The sequence below is a fragment of the Melanerpes formicivorus genome, unplaced genomic scaffold, assembly GCF_026170545.1.
Source record: "Melanerpes formicivorus ecotype bairdi unplaced genomic scaffold, bMelFor1.0.p_v2 SCAF_98, whole genome shotgun sequence".
Classification (NCBI taxonomy): Eukaryota; Metazoa; Chordata; class Aves; order Piciformes; family Picidae; genus Melanerpes; species Melanerpes formicivorus.
The window spans coordinates 665,803-689,417 of record NW_027142450.1 but is presented as its reverse complement, the minus strand read 5'-3'; the positions used below and the strand labels follow the sequence as shown (position 1 = coordinate 689,417).

General features: G+C 40.5%; 2 protein-coding genes across 6 annotated transcripts in view; both read right to left on the bottom strand.

The window, feature by feature from the left end:
- LOC137455396 (bone morphogenetic protein 7-like) lies at positions 1–5,956 on the bottom strand. The gene is made up of 5 exons (XM_068166153.1): positions 5,659–5,956; positions 5,295–5,434; positions 4,476–4,592; positions 3,204–3,405; positions 1–1,636 (listed from the first exon to the last, which is right to left on the bottom strand). Exons 1-5 carry the CDS (start codon positions 5,945–5,947, stop codon positions 1,203–1,205), a joined length of 1,182 nt encoding a protein of 393 aa, XP_068022254.1. The 5' UTR covers positions 5,948–5,956; the 3' UTR covers positions 1–1,202.
- A 5,764-nt stretch (positions 5,957–11,720) lies between these two features.
- ERCC6 (ERCC excision repair 6, chromatin remodeling factor) overlaps positions 11,721–23,615 on the bottom strand; it is a 48,036-nt gene continuing 36,141 nt past the window's right edge. For all 5 annotated transcript variants that reach the window (XM_068166159.1, XM_068166156.1, XM_068166158.1 and 2 more), the window contains 9 exons: positions 22,168–22,386; positions 21,336–21,446; positions 20,361–20,480; positions 18,605–18,699; positions 16,680–16,825; positions 15,875–16,597; positions 15,076–15,277; positions 14,652–14,730; positions 11,721–14,253 (listed from right to left, as the gene is read on the bottom strand). In XM_068166159.1, the coding sequence (XP_068022260.1) occupies positions 13,825–14,253; positions 14,652–14,730; positions 15,076–15,277; positions 15,875–16,597; positions 16,680–16,825; positions 18,605–18,699; positions 20,361–20,480; positions 21,336–21,446; positions 22,168–22,386 (2,124 nt within the window). In that variant the 3' untranslated portion in view covers positions 11,721–13,824. The remainder of the gene's footprint in view (positions 14,254–14,651; positions 14,731–15,075; positions 15,278–15,874; positions 16,598–16,679; positions 16,826–18,604; positions 18,700–20,360; positions 20,481–21,335; positions 21,447–22,167; positions 22,387–23,615) is intronic.

Genomic DNA, 23,615 nt, shown 5'->3' with positions numbered 1-23,615 from the left:
TATTTACAGAAAGAAAAGTATTTACAGAAGTAATTTTGGTTTTAGGTTTAATCTCATTGGAGTAAAAAAAAAATCTGCATGAAGTTTCTACCCACAGGAGATGTCATTTTCGGTAAGAAGTCAGCCTCTTTAAAGGATTATTGGAGACAAACCTTACCAGGGTCAAGTTATGACTCAGTGAGGAAACGCAACAGGCTGCTTATCTGCATTAGATTGTAACAAGACTGCAAAACCTCAGGGAGCCCCTTCCAAGTCCAGACCCTATTCTTCAAGGAAGAATGGAAGGGAATCAGTGAGCACCTTCCATCAAATCTGCCTCAGACACAGGACCAGGATAGCATACAGCATATTCTGATAGACCTCCAAAGTTCTTCTTGCTAAACTTTGGGGACTCTGACCCAAGCTTAGGATCCCATTGTACAGCTACTGTATAGATACACAAAGGCTGCCACACAGCCTAACAGCCACAGCAGACCATGGTGGAAGAGACTGATTTTATAACAAGGGGGAGTAACAAGGGAGACCCCTCATCACACAGAGGTGAGACCCTGAGCTGGAAGTCAAGTTTGTTGATTCCCAGACAAATATTGACTTATGTGTTCCCTCGGATTGGTTAGCAAGTCCCAGGGAGACTTAAAAGGAGGTCTCTGCATTTGGTAAGGCTGCATAAAAAGAAACAGGGTAAGAGTACTCCCAGGTAATGTATGAGCTGCAGGTGGTAGAAGCCTCTGCCCTTAACTCTAGGCAAACTCCCATCCTGAAAGGTAGGGGGTGTACATCCCCATTGGATCATGCAGTCAAAAATAAGTAAGGTTGTGTTACTAGGAGACCTGCACCCAGTCCTGGATTGAGGCAGGATTATCATGCATGTTAAGTATTGGAAATTCTGAGCCTTGATATACAGAATGAAACCTTAATGTGAACAGTCAGTGTTCCTGTTTTTATTGATTTCTTCTGCTGTAGAGGTAGTCAAACAGCTCTCCATGCAGGCAGCATATCCTCCAGAAGTTCACAGTCGTTTGAAAGCCAGCCTTGAACACCTTTCCACACAGCCATGGTGAGGACACAAAGGTGTGAAGCACAGCTGATTTTTCTGTCTCTTCTGCCCTGTGAACTGAAAGGCCATCTCCCTTTGTATCTTCAGTAGTGAATGGGGAATTGAATCCAAGTGCATGTCAAATACGGACAAAAAACAGGTCTTGCTAATGACAACCACAGCTTGTTGCCACCATGTCTTTATAATGTTTAAGGACCACATTCTCTTTGTCATCAAAATAGAGAAGATTGAGGGACTTCAATTCATCAGGCACACAGCAGGGCGTGCTGACATCTTGGGACAGTTTAAGCGTATGGACTATAGACTGAACTGTAGCATGGTTTGTTGCATTGAGATTTTCTCCCAAGGGGAAAATACAGGAGCCTCTGCAATAAAATGCATTGTATCCACTGGGGTGAATAATCCATCCTGACCAGCCAATAGCACGGAAGTCAACATAGAGTTCCCTTCGATGGCATGACGTTACCTGGCCTTTGGCAGAAGGGATTACAGCAGCTCGAGGTCTCCTGCTCACGCTTGTATTGCTGCTTCTGATGATCCGAGTTTCAGCACCATTTTTGGCAGGGTTCATTTCTAGTTCTGAAAGAAAGTGCCACGTTAATATTTCTCAAAAAAAAAAAATTAATTTCACGAGCATTCTGTCTGAAAGACTAATCCACAAATCTACACCCATGTCTTCAGAGTAGATTTTAAAATGGCACTGAAACTGTGAAAGTGCCAGAAGGGGTGTGTATTCAGTTGCCATTTTAGCCATGTTTTAAAACATGCTAAACCTTGTGTTTCACTTTTTGGCCTGAAAGGCCCCAGCTCAGCTGAAATATGAAGTAATAGCTCGATGATGATAAAACACATTCTGTTCACAGGCCCTTTTCAAGGCTGAATCTAATCAGAATGGTATGAAGGATCTTTATATGGCCACTCGTATGCCACACATCACACTGAGCAGCACTAGCACATAGTGGAGATCAGTCTCTTCCTCTCTCTAGTATTTTCCTCTCAGAAACACTCTTGCAAAGCAGAGTGTGCTCCTCTAAAGTAATATTTGTAAAAATATTTTACAATGTTTGGATATGAAAAAATTCTACCAGGATTATGGAACCCTGCCAGAGTAAAGCTTACTGATGACAGGCCTGCTTTTTAAAAGCATCTTCTGAGAAGCCTTGATAAACGTGCACTGAGACCACAGGATCCATGAACAGAGGCTGAAAACCACTGAAACATAGGATGGTAGAAGAACAATCACTGGCCACAAAACAGTAGGCAGGTCTAGGGACTTTCTTCATCGAGAATGGGTATCAATTTCTCGGACTTGCCATACAGAACTTGACGTTCATTAAATTGGGATTTAATATTTCATTAGATATTTTTTTTCTTTCAAAACCAAACAGGCTAACCTATATTTTTTTAATAACTTCCATCACCTAGTTCTTAATCTCGATTCAAGATTTCTAACGTGCAAATCCAAAATAATTTTTGCCTCTCATGCCAGCTTTTGCTGTTTATATTTATCAGGCTCTAAAATCCAGCCTCAGTTGGTTTTACTATAAGACCGGTAAGAGAGGTGAAGACACTGTGTTTTGCAATTTAAGGGGTAAGGGCGTTGTCTGTGATGAACGCAGCCTTTAGTCACAATGCTAATTAGTCACTGAAGTTAAACAGGTGCTTAAAAACCAATCCAAGGACAGAGAGGTTTAATCATCTTGTTTAACAGCGTCTTCCATTCTTGAAAACTACACTTAATAACTCTACTTTACAAGCACTTTCACAAGGTTTTACAGGTGACTGAGGTTTTTTCAGCCTAAACCTTATCTACGACTTTCATGTAAACTTCACCACCACAAAAATAATATAAACAGTGGTTGAAAAAAAGAAAGAACTCTCAACCCTTTACGAACAAAGCAAACCAGACTCCCCCTAGGCTCCATGAATAGTTCCTGTAAACACCATTTTTCTGAGGAAAGAGGCAACTTAAGGTGCTGGGTGACCTCCTAGCAAGAACTCTCAAACCGACAAAGCTGAATTTCAAACCTGCTCAACAATGCGAGTAAATGCTTATATTAGATACATACGAGGCAACAGAAGGTAACAGAAGATGAACAGGGAGTTCATATTCTAAAACACAACTATTGCTCTCATGTGAACTTACTTGTGGAAGAGAGTACAAAGCTGGAAGATCTCCGTTTGTTACTCTTGGTGAAGAGGACAAGGAGAGCATTTCTACCCTCCTGCAAAGCACCGTGGCTCTTAGCAAACGTAATCAGGTTGTGCTCAATTCTGTTGTCGAATACACGTGTTGTAGTTATCAAAAAGCCATGATTGGAGCTGCCATTCCCGACCCACTTGGAAACCTGGTAATGAGAGGGAAATGAAAAACTGTTGTTTTGATATTGCATTACAATTAAGCAATGTTTCTATTTGGAAAAGAGAGCAGGCAGCAAGCCACGAGAGCATAAGAACCTATATTAACATAGAGAAGAGGTAGCTGTATAGCTGAGACTCAATTGAGTTTAATATTTAAAACAGTAAATCACCATTTTAAAAAAGCAAATACCATATGCAAGCCCCAAAGAGATATTTACAGGAAGATAATAAATTTCAGAGAATTTACTAGGAATGGATTATTCTAAAAGTTAAATTAATATTAAAATAAACCCTGACTTTTATCTGAAATTTACTTTTCATAACAATCTTACAATAATATGAACTCTCCAGCCTTTCCATACCATTAGAGCTCATTGAAATCTACCAAACATAGCATTTCAAGAGATTAATTCACAATCAAGTAAATTTTCTTTATCTACTTGCTACAGTTACAGACCAATAGATAAGGCCAGGCCATTCTCCAGTAGAGCTATCCTGACTTACGATGCAGCTCAAACAATCAACCAAGCTGCTCAGACTGATAATAAATCTCAGACAATGGTAAACATTGTCTGAGAGCACAGATTTAAACCCAAGAAACTGTTTTAAACCACATTTGCCTTTTTTGCCATGGAAAGGCATTCATATACTGTTACTATTTGAAGGACATCTTCAAAACAAATCATGACAAATTCCAGAAACACAATGTCAAAGTACACTGCACACCTGCTCTACAGTAATATCACTAGAATTAAAAGCAGAAACAAAAACCTAGCACACAATCAATATCATCTCCTTTAGCAGCCTAAAGGACTAACACATTTTAATCACAGTGACATACTTGGCCTGATGTCCCTTCTAGCCACTAGGTTTGCTAGCAGCTTATAAATGCTTTCCTTTAATTCAGAGAGCACTAGGTGTACTTGTAAGTGTAGAGCAAAAGCTTCTCCCTCTACTGTCCTTCAAGTTTGAACTGACCACAAAACCCAAGTCACCATTGAAGTTATGAGCTGTCATCTTAAGAGATTTACAATTAACGTCAGAATTCTCTGCTTACTGTCTGTGTGACATTGAACACTTCCCAGCCTTCTGTGTACAAGGACAATAATCTTGATGCAATGAGATGCTTCTGTCGCGGCTTACTTCCACTCTCCAAGACCTCATACACCTCCACCTTGATGGGAGCAACACAACAAAACAGTTAAGAAATAAAATCAAAACTTTTTTTTTCCTCTGAAAGAAAAAGTAATTTGAAGACTATGTACATTTCTGCCACATCATAGCTGTAAAACTGTATTATCTTTCTAACTCAGGCAAAAATAAATTTTTGGATAGCTTCACAGAAAAACAAGTACCACTACATACATCTACATGTCCTCCGAAGCAGGGTACTGCATAGCTTGATACTATAGAACAACATTCACATCAGCCCTTTTCTGTCTAGCTGTAACATGACACCGTGGAAGTCTTCTGTTGTTCCACATCTGTGTCTTCACGTTTACAAAGTCCATTCCCTTCCTTATGCCGTAAGGACTGATACACTCAACGTCAGAATCCACACCTTTCCACAACTGCTCTTATTAATTTTTTTAAGCGGCTCAAGCAGATAAATTTCGATTCGAATTTCAAAGCATTTCAAACCCCAGAAAAGTATGGTATGAGATAGGCTCATTGCCATAACGCACAAAGGCCATCATACTGCCAAAGCCTTGCATCTACTTCCGTGCATACTGGAGGCAAAGAAAAAGTGAGAACAAAAATCAAATAACACAAAAAATAAATCGTGTTTATATGGTAAGTGGTTCTACTCCCCATTTTCACAATTAATGATGAAACACAAGTAAGTGTTTAAGTGGTAGACTATTTCCTCACTTACTCTGCAAAAGTGTTTCACGTCAGACCTGCTAGACGCATGTGTCCTCTTCAGTTTGAAGACCCTGAACTCAGCTTTCAGCATTTGTTCACCCTTCTCCATCGCACTGATATCGAAGTAGAAGTAGTTCTGGTCCACGTGAACTGGAAAAGAGGCATCTTTAGGAACAAGGCGACAACCCGCAAAATCAGCTGTACACCCGCGCTTTCCATAGCGGTGGGGTTTGCGCAAATTTGCCGGTGGGGACGCGGGGCGGGAGGTGAAAGGGCTCCCGCAACCGCTCCCCGGCTCGGGAAATGCCGCCGCTGCGCTGCTGCGGGGAATTCACCTCTTGGCTCGGCTTCCACCGTCCCGGGCCCCAGCCTACCTCGGTCTTCGAAGCTGCGCACGACGTCCCCCTCCAGCAGCCCCGGATCGCGGGTGATGCCGTTGGCGTAGGCCACCTTGTTGAAGAGATCCACCATGAACTGCGGCGGCTTCTTGTGGGGCAGGAAGTCAGGCGGCAGCTCCTCGACGTCGAAGACCTCCCGCAGCCGCTGCAAGGCTGCTGCCAGGACCTCGTCTTGAGGGCCTGGGAGTAGGGGCAGGGTGCTCGCCGCCGGCAGGCTCAGCAGCCTGGCGAGACCTAGCCAGAGCCAGAGCCAGCAGGCTTCCATGGGTGACGAAGCTGGCTTAGGAAGACCACCTCGAGTACCCCGTGTCGCTTGACGACCGTGATAGTAGCAGGATGAGGGGACAGCGGTCCTTCCGCCGGCCCCGGCCCGCCAGTGCTGCAGGTGGCGAAGCGAGTGTGTGATTATTCACCTTGACGGGGTGCTCAGCGCGGACGGCCGCTGCCCCCAGGGGTAGGCGGCCGCGCCTCGCCCGGGCCATTAAGGCCCCTTAAAGGCGTCAATGAAGCATTGCCGCTCGCTAGTTGACAGCAGAGGGCTGCCGGCCGGGGCCCGGGGGAACGGCTGTTAGTTTCAGGGGAAGCCAAGTGTATTGAAAAAAACCTCTGCACCTGTGAAAATCTTAGTTTTTAAATTTTATTTAAATCTGAACCCAGATGCTGTTTCTTGTCAGTGTCAGAACACCAAACCATGCACTTGAAAATTCACATTAGCCTCTAATTCCGGCCCTGCAACTGCCCAGAGTGAGGGTTTAGGGACAGAGTCCGGGTGTCTGTTACTGCAGTGCAGGAAGAGCAGTCGAGCTTCAAAATAACTACAGATGGGGGGAGGCACGCACATTCTGGAAAAGCTATTCTAAGGCTTAAATAATTCTCAAACGGAAACAGCTTTTAATAGTGTGGCTCTTTTAACCCCCCTTTGATTGAGTTCCACCTCCACTCCGAAACAAAACAGAAAACCTAAACCGCACCCAGAACCTAAGCATCCTGCATACATGTCCTTTTTAAGGCGGTCTGGCAACTTAATGAAAAGCAATTGTACGTTCCTGATGGTTCAGGCAGCAGTGCCTGTGGTGCACGTGCCACACACAGGCCTATGTTTCAAGTGGGAAAGCAACGGGAGGTGGTTTGTGGGGCAGAGTGGTGAGAGACTACAGCTCCATACAATACCAAATCAGCCATTTGAAGAGAGAAAAAACAAGGTTTAATGTGAATTGTACAAACAGCTCTTACTCTGGAAGCACTCACCTTTTGCTTAAGTTCCTAGGCACTTGGCTACGTGACTCCTCAGCTCCAGAACCCCTCCTACTGTCACGTGTTCCAGCCTTTTTTTGGTACTCACTTATGAAAAACCCAAACCGAACCAACCAAGCAAAACACCTGCAAACAAGCAAACAGAAAATAAACACCCACAAACAAATCACCAGAAACCCAAACTTTGGATCGTTATTAGTATTTACTATTTCTTTTTTTTTCTTTTTTTTTTTTTTTTTTTTCACCAGGAGACAAACTGGTGACAAAAGATACTCACAGGAGCCTGATGATTCAGTTTGCCACACGAGATGCAGAGGATGAAAATGAACGGCAGTGATGGATTAATCTGACCACTATAAAGAGTACTATTGCTTCACATAAAGCTACAGCAAATTTCTCAAAATTCTCCAGTTGTCCTCTAAATACTGTAGGTATCTCAGTTGATGGCTTAGAGCAGTGCTGTCCACTCAACTATCTCTGCCTGAGAGCGTTGAAAGAGACTTTCTCAGTCATCCTAAAAGCTTTGCTTCCTCGCCGGAGCTTCTTCACATGCTTATCCTCACAAACCCCACCCTGCCCTTGGGCCTCTTCATTTTCTTCTGGTATCCTCCCTAAGCATTTACCTCAATTTTTACTCTCATGGTGCTGCTTTCAGACATTAATGTCTGGAAACACATAGCTAGGGTTCCCAAACAACCTTAACTCTGCCCTAGAGGCAAAGACTTATGAAAAATCCTCTCTGTTTAATATAAGCTGGGACCACAAACAACGAAATGCCTCAATCATAGTAACACAACTACAGAAATTCTAGCTTACAGTTAGCCAAACGTAACCCACTGAGTGCTGTGTTCTTTTATTTTCATATTTCTGATTAGGCAAACAACATAATGAAAACCTCGCTCCCTATTCTTTTGTAAGACTCTGTGACTCATCACTTATGTAAGCCTTATGCAGAAGTTGGTCATAGCTCCACTGATGATACTATGTACTGGTTTGCAATTAGTGCAAGGCTTCAACCTCCCTGTTCTATACAATAAAAATAAGTTCTCTCAACTTACATGTTGTGAGAAATGTGGCTTTGGGAGCCCAGGAAAAAACAGGGAATCTGTAGGGAACTATGACAGATGGTTAACAACTTAAAAATGTAGGTGGATTCTCTGAAGAGTTCAGCATTGGCATTGCTTTTCTTTTTCCCTCTCTCAAATGACATCTTGGAACATCTGAAGTGTTCGAAATCAGCTGGCTTTCAGGTATATCTTATGGGTGATAACAGTGGGATTTATTATATGGCCTGCTACATCATCTTTGATACCATTGTAAATAATAAAGGAGAGGTACTGAAAAAGCTTGGTTACCACATGGTATCATCAGAGAAGACAAATCAAAATTTGCTTTTGAGCTTTCACTGCATATTTCAGAACCTTAGTTTGGACTTAAATGCATATCTAGTCCTGCCATTTGGAAATGAAGAGCTCAGCTCAGAATATATTCTCCCTCTTCTATTAATTTCCTGCTAGCACAAACAATAAGAAACTAATGAATAGAGCAGGCTGGGACCTACTTCTTTCTCAACACAGCTGCCTGACACTTCTTCATACATTCTCTGCGTAGGGTAGTTCCTAGCTTAGTGTCTTGTAACAGAGCTCTTCCTTCTGGGGAAAAAAAAAAGGAAGAAGAAAAAAAGAGCTTTTTTGCTCCCTGAACCCAACAATGATGCACTGCAGTCTTCATGTGGCTTTTGCAGGCACGGAGCACTCATTTCGTAGCAGCTGTCTTAGGCCCCTTTAAAAAAAGAGACATGACCCTTGCATGAAAGATGTCAGACTTCTCTTTACCTCTAATGATAGCAGAGGCAACAAAACCAGTTACCAACAAAAGTGAATCATTACTAAGGAAAGCTTAATCTTCTAAATCTCAGCTGAAAGGAAAGAACTATATCACATCAGTGATGCCATGTGAAGTAGTAGTGCTGACATCACCCTAGAGCCTAGAATAACAATCCCTTGAGGATTGGGTAGATGGAGAGAGGCACCGAGTTCATAAACATATTCAGCATTTAGCTTGAATGTTGGAGCAGGGAAACTCTAAATGGTCCTAAGTAGCAGAGAGTGGTTTTACCATGTATCTTTTTATATAAATACCTCTCCCAGAGGAGACAGACTCCCAAGTGCAGACTTGCAGCATGTCCCAACTTGTGCCCTACTCAGGCCCTTCAAAATCTGAGCTCGCAGCATTTTTTAATGATATTTTTGTATAAACTACCGTTGCTGAATTAATGATCTAGACAATAAGATGTCAGATTATTTCTGGTTTACCAACTAGGGCTTCTTTGTATGATGCTATAATTTCCTGAAGGACTTAAAAGATTTCATGCCTTCCCTGAAAGACTAAATCAAATGGGGAAACCAACACAGCAAGAAGTATAGTACTGCATCCAGAGTCACACAGAAATTTATAGCAGGAGAATCCAAGTGTCCCTGCTCCTAAAAGACCAAACAGGCAGATCACTCTAAACCATCTCAGTAACTATGCTACCTAACTTAATTCCTTCCTAATGTTTCCTCATGGTTTAAGTAATTTCTGTGCCATACACTGGGAGTAAGCCGAGTTTAGATAAAGCTGCCATGGGGTCTCTTCACATCTAATCTTTTCATCATCTTTGTGTGTAATTAGAGAAAGCACAGCCACCATCAGCACAAGAGACATCGTCCTTTCTAGTGGAACTACTGAGATATGGCTGTTTCTCAACACCTCACAACAGCTTAAAATGTTATTGTTAGATTTGACATAAGAATCACAGCAGTATGCAAAAAGAATGCAAGTTAGGTATTATCCCACCAATTTTATTACTAATCTATCCAGTTTCTTGTAAAAATAAGTATTTTGTTGGAGAAGAGCATTTCCAAAGAATATCAGTCAAGATACTGCTTTCTCTAAGACCATTTTGTCAAATTAATTGCTTCAATTACTGTTTCCTGTGACAGCTTTCCCTGAAGGATACATCCTGTACCTACTTTAATACTACTTTTCTAGTTCTGTGATGCCTGCCTGGATAACTTTGAGAAAGTATGGGGGATCATTATAGGTAGGGAGGTTTTTTATCTTTTTGTTTTGGTAGATCTCAATGTGCAACATTTTAAAAGCTACTGGAAAATTCCCTCCCCACAGGATTCCTCTCTGATTTTCACAGTTACACAGTTTACCGAACAGATTTTGTGATATGTCCTTAGTCTTTACATAGGCGAAACACTGTCCCTTTGTGAGGAGCTTTTTCCTTACATACCAGTGAAGAGGCATTTTGGGCCCCGCAGTATTCATTGTATACCAAACTGAGTTGACTGGCAGATGTGAAAAAAAAAGTCCTGATTCAGTTGCATAATTAAGCAAGTGCACTTCATATGTAACTGTGACTGGGGAAACAAGACAGAAAGGTATTTTTGGATGGCTACTAAAATCATTGCCATCGTCTACCTCCATAATTTTTGAAAAGCATATATAAAACTGTTATCTGAAATTCAGCCCAAAAATGGAGCCTATGAGATCATTCTTTGTGGAAAATCAACCAAAATCAATCCATGCTACAGGCTATTGCTTTTTAGGAAGACATCTCACCTCCAACTGTCTTTTCCATGAAGCAGTACCAATATGCATGCATGAACTGGAGAAAGGCAAACGTTCTGTGGCTGTTTCAATCACATTTGTACAGCAGCCCAGAAACACACTTTTGGGCTCTGATGAAGGCTAGTGTCAGAAGGCTAGCTCCTTGAGGGACAGTATAAGCCCATCCATGTCAGTGGGCATTTACAACAGCTGAGGAACTGGAAACTTCTTAGTCCTAATAGCTCAAAGAAGGGAATTCCTGCAAGATTCGAAGGGAGGATGTAGCCAGGTGGGGTTTGGTCTCTTCTCCCGGGCGGCCAGCACCAGAACAAGAGGGAGAAGTTCTTCATAGAAAGAGTGATTTGCCATTGGAATGTGCTGCCCAGGGAGATGGTGGAGTCCCCATCACTGGGGGTGTTTAGGAAGAGACTGGATGGGGTGCTTAGTGCCATGGTTAGGTTGATTAGATGGTGTTGGATGATAGGTTTGACTCGATAATCTCAAAGGTCTTTTTTAACCTGGTTAATTCTATTCTGTTCTATTTTATGAAGAATAAAATCCCAAGTCCTTTTGAAAGTCTGGACACACAAAGTGACTACTACAAACTGGAGCACTGCATACTTGGGAAAGTGAGAAGGCTACAATATGAGCTTTAAAAACTATTACATATAGTTTACCTTTAAATAAATGGTAAACTACATAAAGTCAGGAATTGTTTCAGATATTCTTTGAAGATGTGAAAGGAATTCACTTTACACAAGTAAGGCCAAAAAATGAAATAAAGAGAATCAAATAATGCTTTATGGAATAAAAATAGGATCATTGTGAAATAACTCTTCTGCTTCAAAATGTATAGTAGCTGTATTATATTACAGAACAACTTTTAGCTATAAATCAGCCTGTAGACCTTCAATCACATACACTTTGGAGATCAAATACTTAAAAATATTATTTTGCATATTTTGCTAATATATATTCTGTTTTTTAAACACTGTGAACAAAAGCTAGCACTGGAAAACATCTAGTCACTAGGATGCAGAATTTGAAGTTGCATGGAAAATGGAAAAGTACTTAAAACAATAACATGACTCATTCAGTAAAAGCCATGCTATGCAGGAAAGGATGGCCCTCCCCAACATATTTTCCTTCCCACCCTCAAAGAAGAGTCTACAACAGACTTTTGAGTTTGCTTTTTTAATAAGTCCACAAAAGTCAAGGATTTATCAAAAGCACATGCAAGTCTATTTACATAAACAGATCATTGAGAAGCTGCGAACTTCCATTAGTACAGGACCTTTGTCTTTAAGATTGGAAGCAGTATCTAAAACAGGACACCAGAACTGATCCCTGAAGTGGCAACAGCAGCTTTGCTGACAGTTGAGTTCCTGGTGTGTACCTGAGGCATAGGGATGCATGGGAGCATGACACCCAAAGCCAATTAGAATTCCTTGTAGCTTTGGGGAGAACAGCAAAATTGGTTTGTTTTCATTCCTTTTTGATCCATTTTAAGTTCCTATCAACTGATCTACAGTTTTTGAAGTGTTTTGTAATTGCAGCCCATATTCTTGGTTTCATCTTTCTCCTGAGAGAAGGAATGTATGTGAATATAAGTGGGATCAGGAAAAGAAGTGTGAGGAAGAGGTGCAATGGTCCCACCTTAAAATGCCATGAGGGAAAAAAAAATCATGTTCTTGGGCTGTATGCCCTCTCCAACTCCAGTGTGTGAAAAGCCAGCTGACCGGTTATTAAAACAGTGAGGGACCACTTTTGGAAAATCTCTACAGATTCTTTAGCACTGAGCAAAAACAAGAGGAAAGAACACTGGAAGGATCTTAGAAACTTTCTTTATGAGATTAAATTAACAGTGTGTATTCTTGCTCCACCATACATGTGCCAATATTTGTACTTTCACTTGAAGTAAACAGGACACTTTGCACTGAAAAACTAAAAGTAGCTCAGCTTTCCCTTTTCTCTGTTGCTTAAGAGACAGGAAAGGCATTAGGTGTTACGATTTAACTGTTCCTCGTTTAAGCCATACAGCAATTTAATGATGCTACCAGAATGTGCATGAATGTGTTTTTTCTCAAAATCTATCAGTTTTTACTCCCTTAAGATTTCAATATACAGTACACTTTATAGAGAGACCCAATGTACTACTTGGGTTTGATACAAATAGTCCAGTCCTTCCTTCTGTGGAAGAAAATAGGTATTAGAACTTGTGTGACTGTCAGGAAGACCAAGGTTTTCCTTATCCACAGAATAGGTATGACTTGTAACTTCTGCATATGCTCCAATTATGTCTCTGGCCAAGAGTGATTACGTTTAGTAAATTACAGTGAAACCATCCCCCCTCTGACCAATAAACACCTCAGTCTCTGCCAAGGTATTTAAGTGCTAACAGGGAACTGGAAAGTTTTTGACATAAATTACAGTGAGACCCATGAACGTTTCATGGGATTTTAATTATCAGTTTACACTCTGTGACAAACATAAATTACTATCACCTCAGTAGTAAGAAATATCTTACCACACAATTGCCAGTGGTGTATGGGACTGTAACTGAATTGATGATTAAAGTGTAAATGTTTTTTTCAGTAATATAATAAGTTTTCCATAATAATCAACTGTCAGTCATCTCAATATGCTGCCAGACTTTCCCTTTTTTGTTATTAAACCTCCGTGGCAGTAGAATTATTTTCCAAGTTAATTAGTGATCTAAGTTACAGTATATATGCTAGATACTGGCAACAATGAAAGCACCAACATTAAAACAAAATTCTCACGGCTGAGGGGAGTGTCACACAATGGTTTTGCTGTACTTGTTGGTACAAGTGAATACTGACCACTAACCATTTAAAACATTTTTTTGTTTTAAGTGGCACACCGTGTGCCCCATGACTATTCAAGGATCATACAAAAAAACTGAGGGAGAAGTTCTTGTAATTTCATAGAAATCAAATAAAAAAAAATCTTACAACCCACGGCAACATCCATGGTTCTTATTGCAATAAAAAGTCAGAATGTACTCTTCATCCCATTTATATTAGAATTTCTTCTAAAAGAAAAGGTGCTGACATTTTGGGTTGTTTCATCTGTGAGGTAGATGGCACTTTCATATAAATAGTGTAAGTCAGAAATTAAGTTGGCTCTGAGCTTGCAACAAGCACTGCACACCACTGACTGCTCAAGTCAGTTATGAATATGAAATAATTCCTCATTTTAAACAGCAAGTCTTTGAAAGGAGAGTAGTGGTTGAGTGCACAGACAGGTGCCTTCCCTTGACAAAGGTCAGCGGAATTCTGGCTTCAGCCTCCAGACACCTTCACCATTCGGACTCCTGTGGAAGGTGCAGAGATTACGGAGCAGTTCTCTAAAGATGCAGGAGTGCGCTGCAGGCAGTTTGGACTCAAACTCATGCAGCAGTTCCTGAGTGCTTGCCTCGCCGTTCCCGCGGGCCTGGAACGCGATGAAGTTACGCACGCTCACAAGCAGCTCATCATATTCTGTTGAACATGGGGCTACGGTGGATGCTTGCTGATGATTCTCATCTCCCTCGTTCCCTGTCTGCCGCGGTAAAAGAAGGTGATTTCTTGCTCTCATCTTAGCTAATAAAGATGAGGAGTCCAGTGCACTGGATGACGATTCTCCAGATTTTCCATCAAAGTGCCCATTGGAACTACCCTTCTTTACATTTTCTTTCTTTACTGTATCTGCATCCTGCAAATAAACACACAGACTATGGACAAAGTTGTTTAGACTCAAACAACAAATCTGAACACTCAGAAGTTAGTCATCTGTAATACAAAATAAAGAGATAACTTCTTCTGGCCTCAACTTCAGAACTTCAGAAGCAAAAGTAAAGCTTTGCTGATTTTGAGACAGGTAGTCAGACCATGTTGCAATTTGTGACTGTTTTGTCTAATTAGACTTCAGTGACTACTCTGTCAAAACATAAAAGGTCTAATTAATGTTTAACTAAAAACCTCTGAAATTCTACATAATTGTATAACAAACGGGCATGATACATCTACAGTATAAATCAGATTTGTTGCACAAATCAGAGCATTTCACATATATCAGCTATTACAAGAGAAGTGTTAGTTTGTGTCTCTTACCTTGCACTTCTTTGCAGGTGATGCACAAGTAGAAGGTGAAGAAAGCAGCCTGGAGTTTCTTTTTTGACCAAATCGACTCCTAGAAACCCACAAAAGAATTAACACTATAAAACATCCTTCTCAAAATGATTAGGGTAGCTTTGCCAAAAACACTGACTGGGTTTACATTTTAGGGTTCTCAAGAGCCCTCTGCCAAACTCTCTCTCCTCTACTGTGCAACAATAATGCTTTCTTCGTACTTCGGAATGGACTTCGTTGGCTTGTAATATGTCCTCACATCTTGATTAAATATAAACTGAAATTCCACTTTGATATACTGTGATATACTTTGATTACTGTGAATATCAAGTGCCAAAAAATGATAAACCCATAGCATTATAAGGAACTCTTGTTTTTGGAAAAGCAGTGTGAGGACTGAACTTACTTTATCCCTGACGGTGCACCTGAAAGACCACTCACGCCTGTCCATGTTGGCACACCAGAAGCAGCTCCTAAACACCGCTGTCGAGAGATTTTTAAGGCTCTTAAGGCATCCTGGGCCACTCTGCTTGCTTCTGCTTCCACCAGCACATGATCTGAACTGGAAGCTTCCATGATGACATCATGCTTCATAACACTATGCACCCCTAAAACACAGATGATACATAAGAAGGTAAAAGAGGACATCTGTTAGCTTACGTGGTTATCTGTAGAATTAAATATTCACTGTTTCAGTGAATGCCAAAATCACATTTTTCCCTTTTCAGGTTGATTACATTCAGTACTTCAGTACTGTAATTTCTAATAGAGAATTCCCTTCTAGCAAACAATCAATTTGACAGCAAACCACTTCTGTTGTGCTGACTGGGTCATTATTCAGAACAGACTTGGCAATTATGTATGTAAATTGATCACTTCTATTGGTAAGGGCAGGGTAGACAGAAGTGAAACCCTTGTGTAAATTAAAGTTTGTTACATCCTTATTTCTAAAAGAAACACTGCACTGCTTTTATATCCAGAATTGTTTCTGGAAGGCTGAAGATTTCTCTGAAATGTTTGTGCCAAGGCAATTAGCACATTCATAACTGAAGCATTTCAATGATGCTTCATTTTAATGTTTCACCACAGTAACAGAACAGATAAATCACATTTTGTATTGTAGCACCAGAATAACATTTGCCTAAGTTTGATACAGCTTTGTTTCAATGCCTGACACAGCTAAGCAGCCAAGTATCAATGGTTACCTGATTTTTTGAAAAGCTTCTCCAAGACATAATCATCATTTTGCTTTGAGTCCTCCTCCTTCTCATCACTGTTCTCCCTTTGGTATCGCTTTTGTTTCACTAGATGAGGAATGCGTTCTCCTTCAAATTTGGCATCTTTGTGATGTTTCTTCTTAGACTTATCTTTGTGGCTCTCACGTGACAGCATATCCACCCTGTGCTTTGTTTTTGAGGTACATTTAGAATGATTATCTAATTGCCCATCTTCAGTTTTAGCAGCTTGCTTTTCCGAAGAGCCATCAGCACCACATGTAAGGCTAGAATCTCTCTTGATATTTGCATTAGCTGCTTCATGTACTTCTTCAGCCACTGTGGCATTCACACATTTGGCATACTCTGAAGACCCTGCATCACCTGGCAATGACTGGGCCAAAGATTTCCCAGCTCTTTCCAAGCTTTCCTCCTTGCTTTTATCCAATGAGTTTATATCAATAGAAGCTGGTGTATTATCTTTTGTATAGCTATTTTGGTCAAAGGCTTCCAAATTTCCTTTGGTTTCCTCACTTGCCTCTATCTCTTTAGTAGAAGAATTTGTCATGTGTGTGGTTGAGTAGGAACTGGATGACTTGCTGCACTTAGGTGAGCTGCTTTCTGTAAGATCACCTTCAGAAGTGACATTATCAGGTGGCTTTTCAAGCTTTCGTTTCAATTGGCGTTTTGGGACTTGAACATCTGAACCAGTACCTGAGGCATGAATGAAATTAGTACCCATTTATCAAGCACTTCAAGCTTTTTTCTTCTTTTAAACAAACAGAAAAATGTGTACCTGCAAAAATTGCACTTGTTTCTGTCCCCTGAGACACATCTGGGCTGCTCAGAGTAAAAAGCTCATAAAGATCATTGGACTTGAAAAAACGCCTCTGTTTAGGGTCCTTCAACACTCTGTTTGTTAAAAACTGTTTGAAGATTTGTCTAAAAGAAGAAAAGAGACATACTTTGTGCATGCAACAGATGTCTACCTATGTTAAAATACTGAATACAGTACTTTTTTTTCTACAGAAAGTAAGTACAAATGTTACCCTGCCAAACAAGTAGGGGGAAGATGATGTTATTTTCCAAAAGACAACCTTGAGTTAGTAACTTTCAATCAACTCCATAACACAACAGGTAGCTACCATCCTGTGGCATCTCTTAACTAAGCAATAAATAACTTGACAGATAGAATTTTTTTTTTTGGTCCATTAAAATGGAAAAGATAGAATATATTACAATGAAATGATCAGAAAGCTCCTGAAAGAAAAGCACAATTCATGTCAAACTGCTAACATTTTGACAGTTTGTTTAGTTGGAGGAATCAAAAGCAGTGGAGTAGCTCAGTGTTACGGTGATAACTGGATGAAATCACTGGACAAGAAGATGAGACTCATGGCTGAGAAAGAGGATAAGAAGTGTCCCTTTGCAGAGGACTGAAAGGAACAAATCTGGGGGAGAGCTAAACTGAAAGAAGTCTCCTAGGATTGGTACATCTACTTCTGTGCCATGTTTGTACTACACAGAAGTTCTAGGCACTGTTTTCCTGTACAAAACCCACATCCCTAAATTATGATGGAAATCGGTTCTCAAGAAGCGCTTTTATCTTGGTTTTGGCTGTGCAGGCATTAAGCAGGGAAACTTTTTTTAAACCCAATTGACAAAAAAATAAGTTTAAACATAGGTCCCAGATACTGTAGTATAGCCATGAGAAGACTTTAAAGCTTTTAAGAATTAGCTAAGCTTCACAGCTTCTTGCAAGGCTGATCACATGTTTGTAGGGAAGAAAATACAGGAAGAGAGAAAAGTCAACTTGCTTAAAGTTTGAAGTGTAGTGGCACTGTTCTAGAAATAACTGAATTTTTGATGGCTGTCCTGACCCTTAGAGCCCACTTCCTTGATGTGGTCAGTGCTATTTAAATACTCAAGTATGCCAGAGGGACACCAGCCAACCAGCAGCGGATGCTTTGTGTCCATGTGGTAAAACAGATTAAACAAAGGCACTTAGTAAGTGTGGGTATTTCATTATTTAGAGCTTTTCATTCATCTGTGTTTTCAAAGAGGGTATTCCAGTTCTAAAAAATAATGCATAGAGAGAGGATTCCCATGTACATTCATTTGGAATTCATGAGAGTGGGGCTAACTACTGAGAACTGACAGAGAAAGCAAACCAAAAATGTTTCATTGATTTCAAAATACAGCCACTTTAAGACTTTAGCTACATTTTGGAATAAATAACATGAATATGACTGGTAGTTTGGGGGATTTAATTCTCTCACTTTGGAATGACTTGGGAATAAAGTCAAATTGGGTTTGCGGAATAGTAAACGGACGCGTGTACCACATACATCTCTATATATCCTAAAGGCAGTGTAGAGAGCTTGCTGATTGCCATTTGCATTTCAGGATTGTTGAGTCTTATCTTCTGAGTAAGGTGCTCATTTTTTCTATCTGTACGGCTCATACTCTCTCATTTACAGTGAATTCTAGATGGAATGGGTACTGAGCATCTGGGTCTTTGAACTAGAGCAGCCCTGCAGCTGGGAATCTAATTAGAAGGCCTGTTTATCAGCAGAAGTTTTAGAAAGTTTTCTGTGACGTGCTCTCAAGGCTGAGGGTTACAGGTTATGCAGGCAGAGGCACAGGTGTGTCACTGTTACATCACTGCAGATTGGCTAAAAACATTTTCTTGGTTGTATTCAAGCAATTGTTCTGACTGACCTGTGGTAGATTTTCTCTTCGATAGTACCTGCAGTGAGAAGTCTATACACAGTCACCTGTTTCTTTTGGCCTATTCTCCAAGCACGTTCTCGAGCCTGGAACACAGAAGGTTTGGTTATCACACATCAGTCTTAGACATATGTTTGACAGAGCCATCAATAGTGCTGTTTCAAGCCTAGTTTGGACATTGAACAGACAGTTCAAGAAGTTACACAGCTGTGGTATTTCTACAGCACTTGGACAAATTAGCTGGAGAAGGAGACAATTTAGAAAGTTTACATGTGTAAAAAGATAAATCTCCAATTGTACCGAGAAATCTATGCAAAAAAATTCTCAAAACAAAAGAATTGTTAAAATTTGAACTCATATCTAGGATATGTACTTCATATAGACTTATTCCAAAAGGGATCTATTTCACAGAAGATCTTTAATATACAAATTTCCTTTGAACTTTTCTTTTTTTTTTTAACCAAAAGCTTTCCTAGAAACATCTGGAACCCACTGTTAAAAAACAAACCACTCTACATTATACTACACACTTCCAAAATAGTTCTTATCTCTCAAAGATGTAAGCCTCATATACTGTTAGTGGATCTGATAAACCAGACTCTCACTGCACCATCAGATAAAGCACAATTTCATCAGAAGCTTGCATCAGAAATAGTATGGCCAGCAGGAGCAGGGAAGTCATTGTGCCCCTGTACTTAGCACTGGTTAGGCCACACCTTGAGTACTGTGTCCAGTTCTGGGCCCCTCAGTTTAAGGAGGACATTGAGACACTTGAATGTGTCCAGAGAAGCGCAACAAGACTGGTGAGAGGCCTCGAGCACAAGCCCTATGAGGAGATGCCAAGGGAACTGGGATTGTTTAGCTGGTGGAAGAGGAGGCTCAGGGGAGACCTTACTGCTCTCTACGACTACCTGAAGGGAGGTTGTAGACAGATGGGGGTTGGTCTCTTCTCCCAGGCAAGCAGCACTAGAACAGTAGGACACAGTCTCAAGCTGCACCAAGGGAAGTTTAGGCTCGAGGTGAGGAGAAAGTTCTTCAAAGATAGTTTTTAGCCATTGGAATGGGCTGCCTAGGGAAGTGGTAGAGTCACTGTCCCTGGTGGTGTTCAAGAGGGGATTGGACATGGCACTTGGTGCCATGGTTTAGTGGTCATGAGGTCTGTGGTGACAGGTTGGACTTGATGATCTTTGAGGTCTTTTCCAACCTTATTGATTCTATGATTCATAAAGGTACTTAAACAGCTTAGCAGCAGTTTATAAGCTTCTTCTAGCTACGTACCATTATTTAGTGACAAAACCAATTTAAACAATACTTGTCCTCCTTCTCCTACCCTGCATTGCTATCATGAACAGTCATGTCTGTTCAAGAGCTCACACAACTCTACTCTCTCTTCAGCAATGTCTAGTTGATTTATATGAAAAAAAACCAAACAACACAAAAACCTTACAAAACCCAGGCCATTTCATCTGTCTGCTTGGCTACACTCTAAGCAGGCTATATGAATCAACAATACTGCAGAGTGGTAAGGTATAACAGCATAAAGGGGATGTGGTGGGAGCCTCTTAGATTGGCTTCACCACAAGAGTAATCATAATGTGGAACCACACCCTAAGCACCTATTTCTGGGAACAGCGACTTAGGGAATAGTGACATAGTGGTTTAACAGTAGTTGAGGAGATAAATGTCACTCTGTCTTCAGCTCTATTTCAACTTAGCTGGTAAATAGAATGTAATGAACCAAGCTCACCTGTGTGTCAGTACTGGGATTCCAGTCAGGATCATAAATAATTACCCGGTCAGCACCAGTCAAGTTAACCCCAATGCCACCAACACGAGTTGTTAGAAGAAAAATAAATATGGATTTGTCCTATAACATAAGAGAGAATTTAAAGCAAAAAATTTAAAACCCAAGAATTGACAAAGTACAACACACCTTTTTTTTTTACTTTAATTTTAAATTTCCTGGATTCTTCTATCAGAATTTTTTGCTGGGTTCTACACATTGGCCACAACAACCCCATGCAGTGCTACAGGCTGGGGTCAGAGTGGCTGGAGAGCAGCCAGACAGAGAGGGAACACACTTTTGTGCTCCGATGAAGGCTAGTGTCAGAAGGCTAGCTCCTTGAGGAACAGTATAAGCCCATCCATGTCAGTGGGCATTTACAACAGCTGAGGAACTGGAAACTTCTTAGTCCTAATAGCTCAAAGAAGGGAATTCCTGCAAGATTCGAAGGGAGGATGTAGCCAGGCAGGGGTTGGTCTCTTCTCCCGGGCGGCCAGCACCAGAACAAGAGGGAGAAGTTCTTCATAGAAAGAGTGATTTGCCATTGGAATGGGCTGCCCAGGGAGGTGGTGGAGTCACCATCACTGGAGGTGTTTAGGAAGAGACTGGATGGGGCGCTTGATGCCATGTTTTAGTTGATTAGATGGTGTTGGGAGATAGGTTGGACTCGATGATCTCAAAGGTCTTTTCCAATCTGGTTAATTCCATTCCACTCCATTCCATTCCACTCCATTCCATTCCACTCCATTCCATTCCACTCCATTCTTAGCAGAAAACTCAAGTGTGAAAAAAAGATCATAATTTTCCCCTTCTCACAAAGAAAGTGACTGTATTCCCCAGTTTTGTGTCTCAAATCTGAATCAGTATCCTTAATAACAGACCTAAAAGGAGTGCAAGAACTCAATAATAGGCATTAGCATGTAGGGTGCAACATCTCACCTCATTGTATCTTGTTATAAGGGGCTGCCTGGAGGCTATTGTTGTGGTACCATCCATCCTGAGGTAGGAATAGTTTCTGTCTCTCACAAAGACTTCAAGTATCTGCAGCATCTGTTGTGAAATCCAGACATGACGAGTGGGCAACTGTCTGATCAAGTCATAAGAATTTGATACTAACTGCAGTGCCAGTCAAACAAACAAGATGATGACCGAAAACTGGTTAAGATTAAATGAGTAGAAAATTCATTATTTTACTGCTGAATGCATGAGTGGAATGTTTGTGATTGTTTTGGAAATACAGAGCCATGGTCTCCAGACAACTAACCAGGTAAATGGTGCATCATTCCAAGGGAATTTACAGAAACAAGACAAAATTGTGAATACTTAAGGAAAACAAAGGAAGGTCATTGTCTGTGATACAGGCCCAAGCACACAATTCTGAGGATTAGATATGCAGGTGCACCAAACAGAGCAAGCAACTGACTACCAATTCTATCCTGAAACTACACAGTATGGACAATGTATGTATCACCACTGTTTCAGCCTGGCATTACATAGGCACAACCGGTATAACCTTTCAGCCAGTGAATTTGGGCAGCACTGTTACAGTGCCATGTCATCCTAGTACAGCTTAGTGAACCTGAGAACTGGTCTCCAATTATTCCCAAAACAGTAATTTTTTTAAAGCTTTGTTTGTTTGTTTTCAAGATGATGTTAACTTTCTGAGAAGGACTACAGAAAAAGTGGTTCTAATTACAAGTCTTGTTGAGACACAGACACGCATTTTTAGTTTTCACAATAACTAAACCTGAAAGCAATTAGCTCATCTTACCTGTCTTGACTGAGTAAAAAACAACACTCTGTGACCTTGCTTGTGCCATATTTTCAGCAAGGATTCTACCACTATCATTTTTCCAGAACGTTTCCAATACCCAAATTGATCTGTTTCCTCCACCTCAGCATCTGGTACACCTTTCAAAATCTTGGGACCACCAGAGAAGAGGTCAGGGTGGTTGCAAATCTTTCTCAAAGCTACCAGTCCTGAGAAAATCTAAAGAATACAGAAGAAAAATATTTGTATTTTATTGGCAAATAATTGTATCTATATAGGTTGTGGTTGAGAAAAATAACCAGCAATGGATGAATCCAGTCATCACTAAGAAGTTAATTTGCAATGTGTTTTGCTCTTTAGGGAAGCCAATAGATGCTAATACTCATTGCATGGAAAATTTTAGGGAAAAATGGTGCAAGAGAAGATCAATGAAATGTTATATTATTGTGAGCCTGTTCTGGTGACAGTGTTAAGAGAGTTCTGCAGCAATTAAATTTCCACATTGTCAAAACCAGTTCCTAGATGTAACTCACAGTCAATTTTTTTCCTATTTAAAAGGAAATTATTGTGTCCTTCCTTCCAGCTCCTGCCATGTTTGTAGAAACTTACGATGGACCTTGAGGACAGCAAGAATACCCAGCAGAATGTGTGGTAACAAAGAACAGGCAAGTAAACATATTTGAACAAACATGTGAAGCTGAAAATTACCACTCTGAATGCCATGTTAAAAGGGTTCTGTTCAGTTGTTAATTAAAAAAAATAAATTACAACTGTTACTTATTCTTCTGACATAATGGACACTCATATGAATGAACTAACTTGAAACAGCAAATCTTCTACCACTACAAGTTGGAGTGCTCAGAATTTATGGTTTGTTTGTACAATGGGATTTTTGTTTTTCATCTGGGATTCATTGCTGTAATCACAAAACATCTAATAAAAGCATTGACATTTATTGGTCAGAATTTTAAGAATGCTAGCAAATATGATAACCCATTCTGTAACATAAATTTGTGCAGATGGTCTTGTACAAGCTGTCTCTTGAAGACCAACCTCCTTAGAATAATTGTCATCGGGATAACTAAAACTGCTAGGCACTTGAAAAATCTTGGCCACTATAACTTTGTTAAGATCTGAATAAATTAAAAAGTCAAAACAGTGATAAGGTGAAATTCTTCACAGAAACAGTGATTGACCATTGGAATGGGCTGCCCAGGGAGGTGGTGGAGTCACCATCACTGGAGGTGTTTAAGACACTGGATGGAGTGCTTGGTGCTATGGTTTAGTTGATTAGATAGTGTTGGGTGATAGGTTGGACTCAATAATCTCAAAGGTCTTTTCCAAACTGGTTAATTCTATTCTATTCTAATATCTGCTTTCTATGGTACTGCAACACATGTGGCTCTGCTGACTACATAACTAACTGGAGCTACTGGGGGTAAGGGGAG

Excerpts from the sequence above, each read along its gene's own strand:
- LOC137455396 (XM_068166153.1), bottom strand. The coding sequence starts at position 5,947 with ATGGAAGCCTGCTGGCTCTGGCTCTGGCTAGGTCTCGCCAGGCTGCTG. Across the intron at positions 5,435-5,658 it reads GCGCAGCTTCGAAGACCGAG|TTCACGTGGACCAGAACTAC; the intron begins GTAGGCTGGGGC and ends CCTCTTTTCCAG. Across the intron at positions 4,593-5,294 it reads ACGTGAAACACTTTTGCAGA|GTGGAGGTGTATGAGGTCTT; the intron begins GTAAGTGAGGAA and ends GCTCCCATCAAG.